General features: G+C 44.5%; 1 protein-coding gene across 1 annotated transcript in view; it reads right to left on the bottom strand.

The window, feature by feature from the left end:
* Positions 1-14290, bottom strand: part of LOC135105799 (PDF receptor-like) — a 65199-nt gene extending 50909 nt beyond the window's left edge. Inside the window, 1 exon segment of the mRNA XM_064014334.1 lies at positions 14104-14290. Within this exon segment, the coding sequence (XP_063870404.1) occupies positions 14104-14167 (64 nt within the window). The 5' untranslated portion in view covers positions 14168-14290.
* Between the last annotated feature and the right edge of the window lie 3210 nt (positions 14291-17500).

Below are 17500 nucleotides of genomic sequence, written 5' to 3'. Positions count from 1 at the left end.
GCACTGAGCCTTGGAGCCCATCCCGCCAGATGTGGTGAATACCAGAGGTGTGAAGCTGCCCTGGTCAACGTGTTGGATTCTCTCCCCATACGCTCGGATCTTCTCCTGCTCATTCTTGCGGTGGGCGGCCTCCAGGGAGAGTTCGTGGTGACAGGCGGCCATCGGGTCAAAGATCCGTATGTCCATGAATGCTTTCTGTCCCCTTGTCCAGAACCCTCGTGCACTGACGTCGACTCGAGCCTCGTTGGTGGTGTTGGCTGTTCTGTAGCGCAGGTGCTCGCCGTCTAGCGGCAGGAGGGTCGGTTCAGTGGAGACATCGTGGCACACCTCCCTGAGCATGCTGGCGGTCAGATCTCTCACCTCATCGTGCCTGATACATACGAATCCCCCCTTTTTGCACGTCATGGTGTGGTTGACGTCATTGGGGGAGCCACACACACAAGTACTGGGGAGTCCTTCCATCGGCCAGCCGTACCTCAGAGCAATGGCGTCGACAAATTCTTGTTTGTTGAGGCTGAAGCCCTTCGCTCTGATGGGCAGTGACGTTAGCCAGTTAGAGGCTCCCGTTTCCTGTGCAGTGAGGATTTTTCTCACTGTGGTTGCAGGCAGGATGTTTATCAGGTCTTCGAGACAGTTTCGTTGATGTTGTTGCCTATCTCTAGATATAATTCGTCCTTGCTCAGTGACTGCACTTTGGGCTATTTCACCATGTGCGTCCTGAGCAATGATCTTCTCTGTGAGGGACCTGGTGAGCTTGAGGGAGTTGAGGTTCTCCACAGTCGCCAACTTCTCAGGGGAGGTGATTCCATCCCGCCCAGTCTTGGTGGAAGTTCGAGCAGCGCCCTTTCCCCATCTCCGATGGTGTGGTATCTCAGTAACGCTGGGAGGAAGGTGTTCCTTATCGAGACCTCCAGTGGTGCAAGGAGAGGGCTGATGCCTGGGATGGTGCGCATGGCGAATCTCCATCGATGCTGCAAGCCGTGGGTGTAGGCAGAGTAGGCTGCATGAGGCTCAGTCCTGGCCATGTCAGACAGGACTTCCACCTCATGTATCCACTCCTTCACCTTTTCTCCTATGTACTCCTTCTTGAACTCCTCTGTTCCGATGACAGCACCCAGATGCCGTTGTCCATCCTTTGTTATTATAACTCCACTGCCACTGAAGCTATCCACTGCACTGTCATAGTGTTCAGGCTTTACAATAAGGACGGACTTAGCGGCATTGGGTGTGTACCCTATGATGGGACCATTGTCGTTCACTAAGCCCCACCATTTTTTCAAGTCTGTTATTTTGCCGGCCCCTGACAGGTCATCCGCGTACGCCACTTGCTTCACACTCGTTTTCTCATATGAGATAACTTGTTGCAGCACTGAAAGTCCGAGGGCGTACATCGCCATGGCCACTGGGTCACCTTGTGTTGTCCCTTCCATGGACTTTAACACCTTAACACTATTACCACTATTACTACATATGTACAAATCCGAGGGGTCACTATATGTGTTTTCTACATATTGTGCCAGAGAGGGACATTTTACTCGAATGTTGTGAAGCATTGTTTTTCTGTTAATAGTGTTGAAAGCGTTTTTGGCGTCCACTAATAACACCGCTTCACAATTGTCTTCACTGAACATTTCCCTCATAGCGTGGATGGCGGCTTCCCTCCTGCCTGCTGTCCTGCACATACTTGCAGGTTCCCCGCTGCCCTCCTTACGTCGTCCTTGACCACCGTCATGACGCATTTACCCACGATGCGTCTTATCACCTCGCCGATGCCAATTGGTCTGCATCCCGGCTTTTTGTCCAGCGGGATTAATCGGCATGCTGTGAGAGCCTCGACGTGGTGACAATTTGTGGTGGCAAGCTTCCTCGCCAGTGCTGCCAGGGCGCCGCATAGGTCGTTAGCGGCGCTGCCACAGAGTGCGCCGCTCAACAGGCGACGCCACCCTCTAGCGTCTAGTCCTGAGGGACCAGCACTGCCGTGTGTCTGGAGAGACTTCTTCCAGATCATCTCTCCAGTTATCACCTCGTAGATGACATCATTGGGCTTGCGGAAAGGCCCCTGCATCCTGAGGCCCTCCTCGTCACTGGGGGGAGGATGTTTTTCCTTCAGCAGGTGGATGGTTTCCCTGGTGAGGGGCAACACTCCACCTGACTGCTGTTCATTAAGTGCCCGCAGAGCCCTGGACACCTGTCCTTGCCGCATATTGCCAGCGAAATTACGGGCTTTGTCTTCCTGCCCTTGTTGGTTTCCTGATGGTCTTGGCAGCCTCTTCTGGATGGCTCGGGCTTCCTCCAGGAGCTCATCCAGTTGGTTGTTCTGCCATAGACCCACTCTTCTTGCGACGGCTTTCACGTTTTCCGCCACCTTCGCATTTCTATGTGTCTTTTGAAAGAAGAGTTTTGGCAGTGTGAAGAATAATTTCATCGCATACGGTGCGAGGGGTGACTCTTGTAAGTAATTGTTGAGGAGGATGACCATCTCTTGTACAATTTTGTTGGTGGCTGCACACTTTGGTGGATCGAACAGATGACATGTCGACCACCCAACTAATTCTGTGTAAGTGTTGTTCACCCACATGGTTGTTTCTTCTTCTGTTAGTCCTTTCCAGACTAAGTTTCTCCTCCCGTTTGTATGTCTCGCGGCGTACACGTTGTGTTGCGGTAGCGGTGGGGCGTGTTGTGACGGTGTTGATGGCAGGGCAGCCTCCCCTCCCATCTCTGTCTCCATCGTTCGCTCTTGTTCCTCATCCTGCTGGGATTCCTGGCTGTCCCCTGGCTCCTCCTCCCTCTCACTGCCCTGGTGGTCACGTCCCAGGGGGTTTTGGCATCCATCTCCCTTTCTACAATTTATACACTTTTGTTTTGTCTCACACATTGACAATTAACACATCTGTGTTCCTCTTTTGTACACTGACAACATCTTCTTTGTGCAGGTGGGTTAGACATTGTATTAATAACATGACATTATTAGAGAGAGAGAGAGAGAGAGAGAGAGAGAGAGAGAGAGAGAGAGAGAGAGAGAGAGAGAGAATTGAAGGAGGGAGGGGAGGGGAAGAGATAAGGGGGAGGAGGGAGAGAGAAGGGAAGTAGGGGGAGAGGGAGGGTAAAGGGAGGGGTAGGATGGAAGGGGAATAGGGGAAGGGAAAGTGACAACAGAGAGAGAGAGAGAGAGAGAGAGAGAGAGAGAGAGAGAGAGAGAGAGAGAGAGAGAGAGAGAGAGAGAGAGAGAGAGAGAGAGAGAGAGAGTGAAGGAGGGAAGGTGGAAGGGTAGGGGAAGAGGTAGGAGGGAGGAGGGAGAGAGACGGGAAGCCGGGGAGAGGGAGGGGTAGGAGGGAGGGGAAATAGGGGAAGGGAAAGTGACAAATTGACAACAGAGAGAGAGAGAGAGAGAGAGAGAGAGAGAGAGAGAGAGAGAGAGAGAGAGAGAGAGAGAGAGAGAGAGAGAGAAGTATGAGGGAGGGGGGCGAGAGAGATAGGGAGAGAGAAGGGAAGGAAGGAGGGAGGGATGGTAGAGGTAGAGGTAGGAGGGAGGAGGAGTAGGGGACAGGGAGTAGGGGGAGGGGGAGGCGACAACAGAGAGAGAGAGAGAGAGAGAGAGAGAGAGAGAGAGAGAGAGAGAGAGAGAGAGAGAGAGAGAGAGAGAGAAGGGAAGGAGGGAGGGAGGGAGGGTAGAGGGAGGAGGAATAGGAATAGGGGGAGGGGAAAGTGATAGCAGAGAGAGAGAGAGAGAGAAAGAGATAGAGAGATGAGGGAAGGAGAGAGAGAGAGAGAGAGAGAGAGAGAGAGAGAGAGAGAGAGAGAGAGAGAGAGAGAGAGAGAGAGAGAGAAACATTTATGGTAAATATGGGACTTAGATATGTATTACAGGCACTTTACTCAGTATTCCCTTCAATGTTTAGCGGCAGTAGTAGTGGCAACAGCCGTCTTAGGAGTACGGTTACAACAGTTAGAGTGATAGTATATTACTACTGAAAATTTAATGAAGATCTGTAATTTTGGGTACTCGAGAGTGGTGTGCATGGCTCCAATAAAATTAAACAGAAAGATTTATACCTAGTATTATAACAGAGATATCAGTCTATAATATATAGTAAGATTTATATAGAAATATATGGAGTAGGTGGCACCTGTATCCCCGACGGAGAGTGGATGGGCAGCCGCGCGGGCTGCTCGGGGTTTGCCCTACGCGATTTATCACCTGATAACCCTTCCGACCTAGTTCGACCCTTTCAACGGTCGCTCCGTGACGCTCACAACATCCACTGATTTCAGAATATGATAAATCAATATTTTTCACGTGATTTATACGAGTATTGACACTGATATTACACTGGGCCCACCCTCTCCACTTCACTCATCTCTGTGTCTTTTGTCACAAAATTTCACAAAATTTTAACCTTAAAAATACACCTTAATCATGGAGCCACACACCCACACGTCTTACCCCTACCAAGCCTACTACTACTACTACTACTACTACTACTACTACAAAGATATTCATTGAATTTTGTTTCATAGCGAAGTGCACCTCTAAGAAACACCCTTGCCGGTCTACCCGGAAACCAGAGGGAGAGAGAGAGAGAGAGAGAGAGAGAGAGAGAGAGAGAGAGAGAGAGAGAGAGAGAGAGAGAGAGAGAGAGAGAGAGAGAGAGAGAGAGAGAGAGAGAGAGTTGTCCATCGTCAATACAAGGAAGGTTTCATTTACGAAGAGAAACGAGGAGTGGGATTGACACACCCGTCAGTAACCTGTAAATCGAGCGAGTCTTGACGTCACAATAACTCGATAAAGAAATAAAACCGCTGTGGACGCGACAGCAATTCTAAACCTGGGGACAAAAAATAGCGCGACCAAAAAAGATAAAAATGCAACACAAAATGATGACACAAACGCATGCTAGTGACAGGAGGGAATGCACGTCGGACTGAAATGTGGAAAGGAGGATCTAAGGATTGCTGGTAAGTTAAGCAGAAGTATGGTGACAGTGGCAGGATGGAGTAAGACTGGTTGTTATTCAGAAAGTGATGGAAGGTCGCAGGAAAAAATGAGCTTTAGAAGAAAGAAGGAAGGAGAGGATTAAAAGGACTGGAATGATAGAGATAAGATAATTTTAGGTAAGGAGTTAAGTTGGAAGGATTTGAGATTTGAAGAATGGAGTAAAAATTGTAATTATTAAGAAAGTGATGGGAGATCGCGACAAGAGGGAGAAATCAAGGTTAGAGGAAAGAAGGAAAGATAAGATAAAGATGGAACGATGGAAATAAGGAGGCAGGTTGAAAGGATGCTGACAGTTAAATAATGGAGTAAAAATAATAGTTACTTAGAAAGTGACGGAAAGTCGTAACAAGAATGACATGATTAAGCAGGGAGAAAAGGAAGGAGAGAACAGAAGACATGGAAGGATGGAGATAGATAGTTTTAAGTAGCGAGGCAAGTCAGAAAGACCGAGTAAGGAGTGGAGTAAGAATAACAGTTATTTAGAAAGTGATGGAAAGCCGTGACTAAAGGGAAAAATCAAGGAGAGAGGAGAGAAGGAAGGGAAAGACAGAGCGGACGGAAGGATGAAGATAAGGAAGGAAGTAATGGATGCCAGAAGGTGGATAAAGAAATGAATGAGCAAGATTAAGATGGAGGGAAAATGAAGGGAGGAGGGTGGATGATGTGAAGAAAGGACAAAATGGAATTATTAGAATAGCGGCAGTATAAGCAAAAATGGAAGTTAGTAAGCAGAGAGAGAAATGAGAGACAAAAGTCTGGTAGGTATGGAAAAGAATGAAGAAGGAAGACAGAAGAAAGAAAGTACAAAGGCAACGAAATAATGGGAACAAGTGAGTGAAGGAAGAAATGAGAGACGAAGGTATGACAAGTAGATAGGAGGGAGGAAAAGGTAAAGAAATGAAAGCGAGTGAAGGAAGAAATGATACACGAAGGTATGGCAAGTAGGAAAGAGGAAATGGTGAGGAAATGGAAGCAAGCGAACGGAGGAAGAAATGCGAGACGAATGTTTTGAAGGAGGGAAGAGAGGGAAAGATGATGGTGAGAAAGAGAATAGGTTGAAGGAGGCAGGCTGGCAGGGCAAGGAGACAGGTGGGGAGCGGAAGGAGGAGGGGGAGGAAAAAGACAATGAGCTATGGAGACAAAGCGCTCAGCAAGGGCCCCAAGGGTAAGTATCGGACCCCGCTGTTTGGACCAAAAAGAAAACGGAAAGTGTGTGTGTGTGTGTGTGTGTGTGTGTGTGTGTGTGTGTGTGTGTGTGTTTGAGTGCACGCGCGGGCGAGAGCTTGCCTGTGTGCTTGCGTGCGCGCGCGCGCGCGCCTTGCACTACTGCCGTGGGGAGAGAGAGAGAGAGAGAGAGAGAGAGAGAGAGAGAGAGAGAGAGAGAGAGAGAGAGAGTTGCTTTCTGATAAAATAAACACAGGACTGGAGCATGTACTTGTAAGAACAGTCCTGCGTACAGCAGTGCGTGGGTGCGGGGAGGGGCCAGAGGCTGAGCTGCGGCTGCTGGACTGAGGCCCGGCAGTGTGTTTGCATAGGCTTACTGCTTCCCTGTGTGTGTGTGTGTGTGTGTGTGTGTGTGTGTGTGTGTGTGTGTGTGTGTGTGTGTGTGTGTGTGTGTGTGTGTGTGTGATATTACTTCCTCATCCTCCTTTTCTGTCTGCCGCTTCTCTTTCTCTCCCTTTTCATATCTTTCCCTTTGTCTTCCCTGCCACCACATTCACCACCACCACCACCACCACCACCACCACCACCACCACCACCAGCTCTTTATCGTTCTTCTCATTTTTCTTCTTCTTCTTCTTCTTCATCTCCATCTCCATCTCCATCTTCTTCTTCTTCTTCTTCTTCTTCTTCTTCTTCTTCTTTTGCTGCTGCTGCTGCTCCTCCTCCTCTTCATTACCCTCTTCCGTTTCCTATACCTAATTTTCCTTTAAATAATTCACCATCCCCTCTCTCTTTCTCCACCCTCTCTCTCTCTCTCTCTCTCTCTCTCTCTCTCTCTCTCTCTCTCTCTCTCTCTCTCTCTCTCTCTCTCTCTCTCTCTCTCTCTCTCTCTCTCTCTCTCTCTCTCTCACTGCCTGCCATTCATTCCCTTCTTTTATCACAGTTCTGTCCCTCTTGCAGGAATCCTAATATCAGGTGACCCAAAGCCCAATCAGCGTGGCTCACAGGAAGGTAAAACTGCTAACGGATTGATTGGTTTTATTGGACCCCATCTCCGAAAGTATATCAGAAATGGTTATAGCAAAAGTTTATAATTCACTGGCTTGAGCAATCCTAATTATCGTATGGAGCCTTGTCCCTCTTATTATGAAAATTTAAGGAAAAAAAAATGGAAAAAGAGAAAAAGAAAAGTAACGCCTAGAAAGGGTATTATATAAGGTAGACTGTTCTTCTTATTCAACAAACACTCAATGATCTATGTTTATTCAGCTTTTGAAAACGAAGGATGCGAGACAATCTTATAGAAGTGTTTAAAAATTCAAAGGATTCGATGACATTAATATGGGTGTTTATGTCACAGGCGATAGATCAAATATACTAACAATAAAAAGTAGCCTCAAGACAACAGGTAAAAGATTTGCGTCTAATGAAAAAAAAAAATGAACTCTACTTTTTAGCGTCCTCCAATGCACAACGATTGCAAGTTTTAAAAATATTCTCGATAAACTTTTGGGTTCAAGTCCATAACTAAGACACATTCTGTCGTAGTAAAAAAAAAAAAATGAAATTAGAATTCTTTTGTGTTTATGTATGAGGTGTTGCCTTACAGAGGTTGCTGTTGGTTGTCTAGCAGCGGCCAGACGTTGCTATAGTGGTAATTATCATCCCTGCCTCTTATAACATTTCTTTGCAGTTTCTTCAAAGGATGGTATTTCTTCTTCTTCTTCATTTATTTATTTTTTTTTTTTTGCTGCCATTGATACAGGATGCTACCCCATCATATTCTACTTAACATTTCAAAGATAACACGTAGTTTTCACAAGCAGCTCCGTGAGAACCAACTGCTGCTTGTTCTTCCTTCTTTGCTGCTGCTTGTTCTTCCTTTGCGTTCCTTTTTATTCTCTCTCCTCCTCCTCCTCCTCCTCCTCCTCCTCCTCCTCCTCCTCCTCCTCCTCTCCTCACAGTTGCCAGTGCTTTCTCCATAGTTTCCTACACCTATATCACCCTTCCTCCTCCTCCTCCTTCTCCTCCTCCCCCCTCGTTCCCGTTCTTCTTATTTAGTGCTCTAGTCAGCTACATTTTCCTGATCAAATGGAGGTGAAGGAGGAGTAAGAGGAGAAGAGGAAGGGAAGGAGGAGGAGGAAGAGGAGGAATTGGAGGAGGAGGAGAAGAAAAAGAGGTTTCGAGTAGAACGCCTCGTCCACAGAGCTTGGAGAACGCTGCTTTTGTGTAGGGCTCAGCTAGTTAACTGTTGTGTATCTTGTACTATTGTGTGGAATTTGGCTTATTAATTAAGTGTGGTTTGGTTAGTTAACTCTGAGCTGTATCTGTTAACTTGTTGACTATCGTTTGTGGTCCGGGTGAAATCGAGTGGAATTTGGCTAGTTAGCTATTGTATTTGGTTTGACAAGTTAAATATTGAATAAGTTTGCCTAGTTAACTTTTGCATGGGTGTTTGGCTAGTTAACTGTCACCTGGTATGGTTTTCCAGTTAACGATTGTAGGGATTTGGCTTGCTGCATAACTATTACCATCTTCATAACAATCTTCACCCCTTCACCTCGACTAACCTAATCCAACCTAACCTAACCTAATCTAACCTAACCTAACCTAACCTAACGTAACGTAACTCTTAACCTAAACTAACCTACTTCTCTTATTAATACTTCAGTTTTTTAATCTTTTTCCTTTGTGTCATTATTCTTTTGTCTTCCCACTCACAATATTAATTTCTATTGTTACTTTTTTTCCTTTCTGATCTTTATTATTTTTTTTGTTTATTTTTCACCTTATATCATAAATTTTCTCCTCTTCCTTGTATTCTCATCATCCTCCATTTTGTCCCCCGTCTTGTTCGTGTTGCTCTCCATTTCTTGTTCTCCCTCGCACCTTCCCCCCATCGACCAGCGCGACCACCTAAATGAGCTTGTTTCTCTTAAGGGGTTGAAACGGATGGAGCGCCACGGTGCGGGTCGATGCAGGGCCGTGTGTGAAGTGAGGTAGTAGTATATGATTCCCTGTGTGTGTGTGTGTGTGTGTGTGTGTTTATTTCTTTATTCTTTATAGTGGTCGGAGCCATGCTGTGTGTATGTGTAGGTGTGTGTGTGTGTGTGTGTGTGTGTGTGTGTGTGTGTGTGTGTGTGTATGTGTGTGTTCCTAGGTTCTTATCTCACTGTTTTTTTACGCAATCTTTAGACGTGACACTATTTCGCATACCATCACCACACTCCTCCAGTAGTCACCTTTTCCTTGCAACTTCTAGAAACATTTAGCACAAGTACTTTGCTATTTCCACGTTACCTCTTGAATTACTACCTCACCTTCCTCTTCGTCAGATAAGTAACAGGGGTGAGGCAAACAAGCGGGTGGAACAAGGGCATAAGTTTAGTTGACATGGGTTATCTGTGTTTGGCCAAGATCTGACACACGGCTTCGTATCTTCGCTCGCAACTCGAGAAGAAAGGACAACAGGACTTATGTCGAATAGCAGCTTGGGGGAATTCATCAGCTAATTGAAATACACGTTAACTGCATTTTTTTATTCGAAAAAAAAAAACATTCCATCTCACTGATTGACTGATTCCTATTCTGGTATTTTGACCTGGAATTGAGAGAGAGAGAGAGAGAGAGAGAGAGAGAGAGAGAGAGAGAGAGAGAGAGAGAGAGAGAGAGAGAGAGAGAGAGAGAGAGAGAGATGGAGAGAGAGAGAGAGAGAGAGAGAGAGAGAGAGAGAGAGAGAGAGAGAGAGAGAGAGAGAGAGAGAGAGAGAGAGAGAGAGAGAGAGAGCATGCAAGAATTATTCAGCATACACAAATTTTATTTCTCCGAGTTTTTTTCCGGTTTCGTGCAATAAACATTTCTTCAGGCCAGATTTATGTTCACTGAAGGCTCATTCAATTTATGGGCAGGTAAAGTTTTGCAACGTGCAATTACCTGAACACTTTATGTTACAGCGTTACCTGAACTAATTATGTGACGAGGAGAGTTTTTAAGAATGGATTAATAGAGAGCGGCGTCCACTTTGCTCTTACTCAACCTGACTCGATCCTTACTACCTTATCTTCATTCAACCTGCCTCGTAGTGTGGCCGATACTGTGGCCTGTGTTCATAGACGCGTTGTTTTCTAGGAAGGACTACCTTTCAAAGCCCACAAGAAAGAAGTCTAATTCTTATGGATGTTTTTCCATTAGTGATACATAATAGTTTTCAAACTATCACTAAAATCATGAAAATGTCTTTAAAATCTCCTGCAATTTACACAAGAGCTACTTAGAAATAGTCGAGATCAGACGACGAAAGTTTTCATTTTTATATTTTTTAGTCTTTTTTTTTTTTTTTTTTTTTTTTTGTCAGGGACAAAGATCGAGTAACCTTCCACACTCACACCCTCTGTCTAACGTTACCCTTTGTTTGCACGAATGGCTGTGAGGCAGTAGTCTGTATTTTTAAACATTCTAGTCTTTCATAAAGATTATTTTCAAAGGGAGATCAGTAGTTCGGTTTCCATTCCTTATAATCATGGTCAGAAGCCGAATAACCTTCCACACTCACATTCACTGCTTACCATTTCCTCTCACTTTTAAAGTCCAGTGATCTGACAGTCTTCTTCCACGACCTGACAACTGATAGATTCTCAGCAGACTAGATGGCTTAAGATAGAGAGAAAAATGCTAAACAGATGGAAGTGAGTGCTGAACTTTACTCGACTTCTGAATACGATTGTAGACACACCTTCGAGCGCATGTCAAGAGGAGAGACGAGTATGTGAGGAGGAGGATGCTGGAAATGGATCTACCCGGCATGAGAAAGAGAGGAAGATTGAAGAGAAAGTTTAAAATTGCAGTAAAACAAGACATCCTTATAATGGATGTGACTGAGGCTCGTATTCAGAAACACTTCTCTTGTCTTACCACGACTGTTCTTAAAAACCACAGAGGTGATTTGCCGGGTTCGCAAGACTGTTTCTACTGTTAATAATGTAGAAATCTTGTTAATCTGTCACTAAAACCACAAAAAAAAAAATTGAAAATCCGTGTACCTTTGTGTAGTGGAGGTGCGGCGCAGAAGTGTTTCAGAATCCGCTCCTGAGGAAGGCGCAGAAGACCGGGCGTGCTGGGGAAGGCTAATCCACTGTGGCGACTTAAAACGGGAGTGCCGAAAGACATTGGTGCGCACTAACAGTCTCTAGGCGCTAGTGGGACCAGTGCAGATGTGTTATACTGCTAGACGAACCGAAAAGATGCGAGCACAGCGCTATCAATGACCAAGGCGACCGTAGCATAACTTTTAACTTATTCTTACTTTGGTTAAGATATCGTGGCATATCAACAGCCTCATGAGGTTTAAAATACCTGCTGCTGTTTGTTTTACCTTTGTATTCTTTTCTCACTCATTCTGGTATTCGCTTCTCTCTTTTTTTCCCAATATTCAATGGCGTTTATTTAGTATGTCGTGTTCCACTTATTTTTCTCTTCCTCCCCATTTTGGTATTCGTTTGCCACTTTTTTTTCGTGTCCTTATTCTTGTCTTCCTTTTTATTCTGGTATTAATATCACATCCTTATGCATTCTTATCTTTTCCTTTTCCGTCTTTTCTTTCTCCTAGCTTTAATGAAACCAATCAATCTTTCTCCCGTCCTTCCCCTCGCAGCTTTAAGTCACCTCACACAAGTTTGAGGCAGGGAGTTAATGAGTAAAGTGTGTGAACCAAGCGATGTCTGGAGTGCCTCGGTGTCACGCTGCCACACGTCTTGGGAAAACACTCGTAATATGTTTAAATCTAATAAAGGAAGGATATTTTAATGTCTACTGCTTTAAAAGTGCATGCGTGAGAATGAGAAGTGTGCAATGTAGTTAAAAAATAATGCGAGTGTGGTTAACAGATGCATAAAATATAGAATAAAAAAATAATAATAATAGCAGACTCAACCAGCCAGTCAATCACTCCAGTCAATAAGTTAATAATTAAATAAAATTAAATGTAAATAAATAGAAAGGAAAGTTAAAAAAAAAGTGCCACCCTGCTTGAAATAAATACAAAAGTACATTAAAGGCTCTTCTGAAGTCTCAAAATCACTTGCTCTATTACGATTACTGCGACTTCTAAAGGAAAAAAAAAAAAAAAAAAACGTGACAGAACCCAGCAATGGTGCAGTACAGAAAGGAGCAAACATTAAGCATCTATTAGCCCCACAGAAACCCGGTCAATGAATTAAAAATAAGTGAATAAAATGAAATGTAAATAAATAGAAAGGAATGTTAAAAAAAAGTGCTGCCCTGATTGAAATAAGTACAAAAATACATTAAAGGCTCGTCTGAAGTCTGAAGTCACTTGTACTCTTAAAGCTACGACTACAAAGGAATACAAGAAATGAATAAATAAATAAATAAAAAACCTTGACTGAGAACCTGCCATTGGTGCAGTATTTACTCTCCCACAGAAACCTGTTCAAAGTAAGCAGCTCAGTCCGTGTTTCAGAAGGAGAGTGTTGGATTATGAGTGCACAGATGAGTACCAATTAACGATGAGAGAGAGAGAGAGAGAGAGAGAGAGAGAGAGAGAGAGAGAGAGAGAGAGAGAGAGAGAGAGAGAGAGAGAGAGAGAGTATTGGGCTGTTCTTTAAAACTTAATTAGGTGTGTGTGTGTGTGTGTGTGTGAGAGAGAGAGAGAGAGAGAGAGAGAGAGAGAGAGAGAGAGAGAGAGAGAGAGAGAGAGAGAGAGAGAGCCCAGTACACAGGCCTATGCAGACATCACCCTGACGCACAGCTACAAGGCAAGGGAAGAGGCTCGCTCCACAGTTGAACTCAACAACACTCTGAACCGCATCGTAGCCTGGGGCAATAAGTGGCAGGTGAAATTTGCCCCTAACAAGGCTCAGCTGCTCACTGTCTCCAGGTCGGGGAAGCCCCTGCCCCTGGTCTTCGAAGGAAAGGCACTGGCGTTCCAGGAGGAAGTGGAAAATTTGGGGGTCACCTACAACAGGAAGCTGACCTTCAAATCCCACATCGAGCGACTCGCCAGAGAGGCTTCAGGCAAGCTGGCATCCCTGAGAAGGATGTCATGGCTGCTTGACGGCGAGGGGCTTCAGACTCTCTATAAGGCGCAGGTTTGCTCGTCCCTGGAGTACGCATGCCTCGCGTGGGGCGGCGCGGCACGCAAACACCTCGGCCTCCTCGACAAGGTCCAGGGCCGTGCAGAGATGTTGATCAGGGACAGCAGCAGCGTGCAACAACATCCAGGACTTTGCAGTCTTCAGCACCGCCTTGATGTGGCGGGCCTCACGGTGATGCTCAAGATACATCAGCAGCGGGTCCATCACCTCCAGCCTCTCAGGCAGCCCCTTCGGCGGGCACAGGTGGACACAAGATCAGTCTCCCGAGCTCCCGCCGAACTGTTATAGCCCGGCTGCAGAACGTGGCACCACCAGAGGCAATTCATCAACACTTATGTAACCTGGTGGAATGGACTGCTTGCCTCACAGCCACGCCTGGACAACATGACGGCACAGAGCTTCAAGGAGCTGGTGAACGCGTGGCTGCCGTCATGAGAACACCAGGCATCAGAGTTGGGCTTTAAGATAGGACACACTAATCATGTTTCCTTTAGCCTGTAAAACATTGTACTTGTATGTAATATGCACTACATTGAATATGCACTACATTGAACTCTGTAAACAATTAATGTATTCTGTATAAATAAAAAGAGAGAGAGAGAGAGAGAGAGAGAGAGAGAGAGAGAGAGAGAGAGAGAGAGAGAGAGAGAGAGAGAGAGAGAGAGAGAGAAAATTGATAAAGAAAAAGAGTAACAATAGGTGATAAAGGGAGAAGGGTGTTAAGGGGAAGAGGAATGACAGAATAGATAAGATAGTCGGTTACTCAGAGAGAGAGAGAGAGAGAGAGAGAGAGAGAGAGAGAGAGAGAGAGAGAGAGAGAGAGAGGCTTACCTTGCATCTGGTCCTGGTAGTAGCTGACGCACTGATCCAGGCTTGTAAACTCCCACGCCCTCATGTCCTCCCCTCAAGAGAGAGAGAGAGAGAGAGAGAGAGAGAGAGAGAGAGAGAGAGAGAGAGAGAGAGAGAGAGAGAGAGAGAGAGAGAGAGAGAGAGAGAGAGATCGGTGATGGAACTCTTGAATCAAATCTGAAAATAAAAAAGAGACCAATATTAGAAGACAGGTAAGACGTTTCACGAGTGTTATGTTACCTGTACTCGTATATAATCTTTTCTCAGGTAGCTGGCGCGTCTTTGAACACACACACCACTCTGAGATACTTCTTTTTGTCCTGTAGCCACCTAAGAACAGCCCTCTCCAAACACTTTACTGACTAGAAATTGAAAGATATATTCTTGTATTCCGTTTTTGTTGAATAGTAATAGTTGTTGTTGTTGTTTGTTTGTTTGTTGTTGTTGTTGTTGTTGATGTTGTTGATGTTGTTGTTGTTGTTGTTGTTGTTGTAGGTGCGTGTAAATATTCTGTACAGTGCTGATAGGAATGAGAAATGTTCCTTACCGTAGTGAAAGGGTTAATTCAGGTGCTTCCCACGTACGTAAATCTCAAATTTCGGATGATCTTTTTTTTTTTTTTTTTTTACTCCATACGAACTGGTGCCTTCAATGAGCATTTTCTTTTATATACTTTTTTTTTTCTAGGCCAGCGCTTCTCTTACATAAAGAAATACTCGTTGCTCTACCTGACCTTGAACCATTCAACTCTGCACACAATTTCGAAACGCTATGAAATAATTTATTTCTAGGAGGAATAGAAAAAAATATATAATATAATAGAGGAAATATAATATTGTATTGCATGAGTAACTTTAGATGAATTTAATCCCTCGATTGTGGAGAGCATCATTGTAATGGTATTCACGATATAATGAAACAAATGACGCAGTATTAAAAGATTAACAGTAAGACCTCGTGTCATTCATCTAGTTACTCACTCACTCAGCCACTCACTTTTTCATTAGTTATTTCAGCTAATTTTTATCTCGTACGTGTCTACGTAATTTACCCTCACTTATTTGTCCACTTATTCATTCATTCTTCCACTCACTCGTTCACTTACTCATTTAATCCTTTCGCTCAATAATTCTTCCACCAAAAATTCCGCCTCCATTTGCCTGCTTGATTATTATTTCTCTTTCTCTCTCTCTCTCTCTCTCTCTCTCTCTCTCTCTCTCTCTCTCTCTCTCTCTCTCTCTCTCTCTCTCTCTCTCTCCCGCAAAAATCCACTATCGCATCCACACACCCGTTTCTTTTTCCTTCCGCGCCCTTCTAAGGTTCCACTATCCCTTGCATCCTCTTTCCCAATCACACACACGCACAGGCAGCCCATTAAGACCCCTGCAAAGGAAGGGAAGGTGTGTGAGAAGGGATTGATGGGGCGGGAACAAGGCCACTCACTCACACACTCCCGCCTATTGGTAAGATCCAGCCACGGAGAGCTATTGAGGGTGCCAGATGCCATGGTGCCTAATGCCACCAATCTATTGATCTCTGGCACTCTTGCGTTTATTGTGGCGTCTATTTATGGTGTCGTCTTCAGCTTATTCTTCTTTTTCTCTTATTCTATTATTCGTTTGTTGCCTTTTTTTTTTTTTTTTTACGTATATGTAATGGCGTTTATTTATGTGTTTTTTTTCTTGTTATTCTTCTCTTTCTTCTTATTTCTTTTTATTTTATTCTGGTACTCGTTTTTTTTTTAATCCATATTTTAGCTTTATTTTTCGATTTTTCTATGTTCCTCTCTCTTTTCCTATATGTTGTCATTTATCTATTGTTCCCTGTCTTCTTTTATTCAGGTATTCGTTTATTCCTTTTGTGTATTTAATCTATTTTGTATTTCTCTTTCGTTTCCCTTTCTCCTTTTCCTCTTTTCCTGTCTTTGTTTCGCGGTTTGTTGCATTCTGGTTTCTGTTTCCCTTCTCTTATTTTTTTCTCTTTTTCCTTTACTCTGACGGTTATTTTCTAGTTCCTGTTCCTGTTTTCTCCTCTCCTTCCTTTTATTGTATTTACTGCCTCCTGTTTCTCTCTCTCTCTCTCTCTCTCTCTCTCTCTCTCTCTCTCTCTCTCTCTCTCTCTCTCTCTCTCTCTCTCTCTCTCTCTCTCTCTCTCTCTCTCTCTCTCTCTCTCGTTCTTAACCCAGCTGTTCTTGTTTATAGGCCGAGAGGAAGGAATAGTAATGTTTCTTGAATTCGTTTATTTGACATCTTTCTTGTAACTTCCTTTGTTTATATATGATTCTCTCTCTCTCTCTCTCTCTCTCTCTGCTAGGATTGAAAAAGGTGATTAGGATAACTTCATGTATATTTGAGACTACAAGCTTCGTTCCTCGTGTATATTTAAACCTATAAACTTCTCTACGTGTATGTTGATGTGTGTGCCATTCATTACCTTGCTTTACACCTTGAAAGAACCTGAACTTAATTAACATAACATAAATTAAAGCGAATAATGATGATGAAATTGTAGTAGCAGAGAAAGAGATGTTGGTGACGATGGTAATAAGGAGGAGGATGAGAAAGAGGGGAAGGAGGAGGAGGAGGAAGAAGAGGAGATATGGTGGAGGAGGAGGAAGAGGAGGGGGAGGTGGAGTAGGAAGGCTGACTAAGAGGATGAAGAAAAGGAGGAGGAGGAAGAAAAAGAAGAGGAGGAGGAAGAAGAGAAAGGCTAGGAGGTATAGGAGACGAGGAGGAAGAGGAAAAAGAGGAGAAAGGGCTAGGAGAAAGAGAAGAGGAGGAGTAGGATGAGGAGGAGGACAGGAGAGAAGGATGAGAAGGCTGGTACTCTGGCGAGTAGTTTGAAAGAGGATTACTTGATGGGAAAGCGTGTTAGGATGAGTCGCCCCCATCCACATTAACTTCTCCTTCCCTGAATCAGTGTCGCCCTCCCGCCACTCCGTTAGCCACAAGCAGGGCCGAAGAGGGGTCCAAGATCCGAGTAATTTCCTGTCCTCACACCCCTTACCTTTCCCCTCATTTCCTCTCTCTCTCTCTCTCTCTCTCTCTCTCTCTCTCTCTCTCTCTCTCTCTCTCTCTCTCTCTCTCTCTCTCTCTCTCTCTCTCTCTCTCTCTCTCTCTCTCTTTCTCTCTCTGTTCGTTTTTTCTTTGTTGTTGTTGTTGTTTGTTTTGTTTTGTTTTGTTTTGTTTTGTTTTGTTTTCTTTTTCTTTCCTCTCTCCTCTTCCTCCTCCTCCTCCTCCTCCTCGTCCTCGTTCTCGTCCTCGGCCTCTTCATGTTCATGTTTATCTTCCTATTCATCTTCATTCCCTCTGCGTGACACCCCATCATTCCATCACTCCATTGCATCCCATCACTCCTTCACTCCCTCACTTTGCAAAAT

The sequence above is a fragment of the Scylla paramamosain genome, chromosome 12 (genome assembly GCF_035594125.1).
Source record: "Scylla paramamosain isolate STU-SP2022 chromosome 12, ASM3559412v1, whole genome shotgun sequence".
Classification (NCBI taxonomy): Eukaryota; Metazoa; Arthropoda; class Malacostraca; order Decapoda; family Portunidae; genus Scylla; species Scylla paramamosain.
This window is presented reverse-complemented; position numbering and strand designations above follow the sequence as displayed.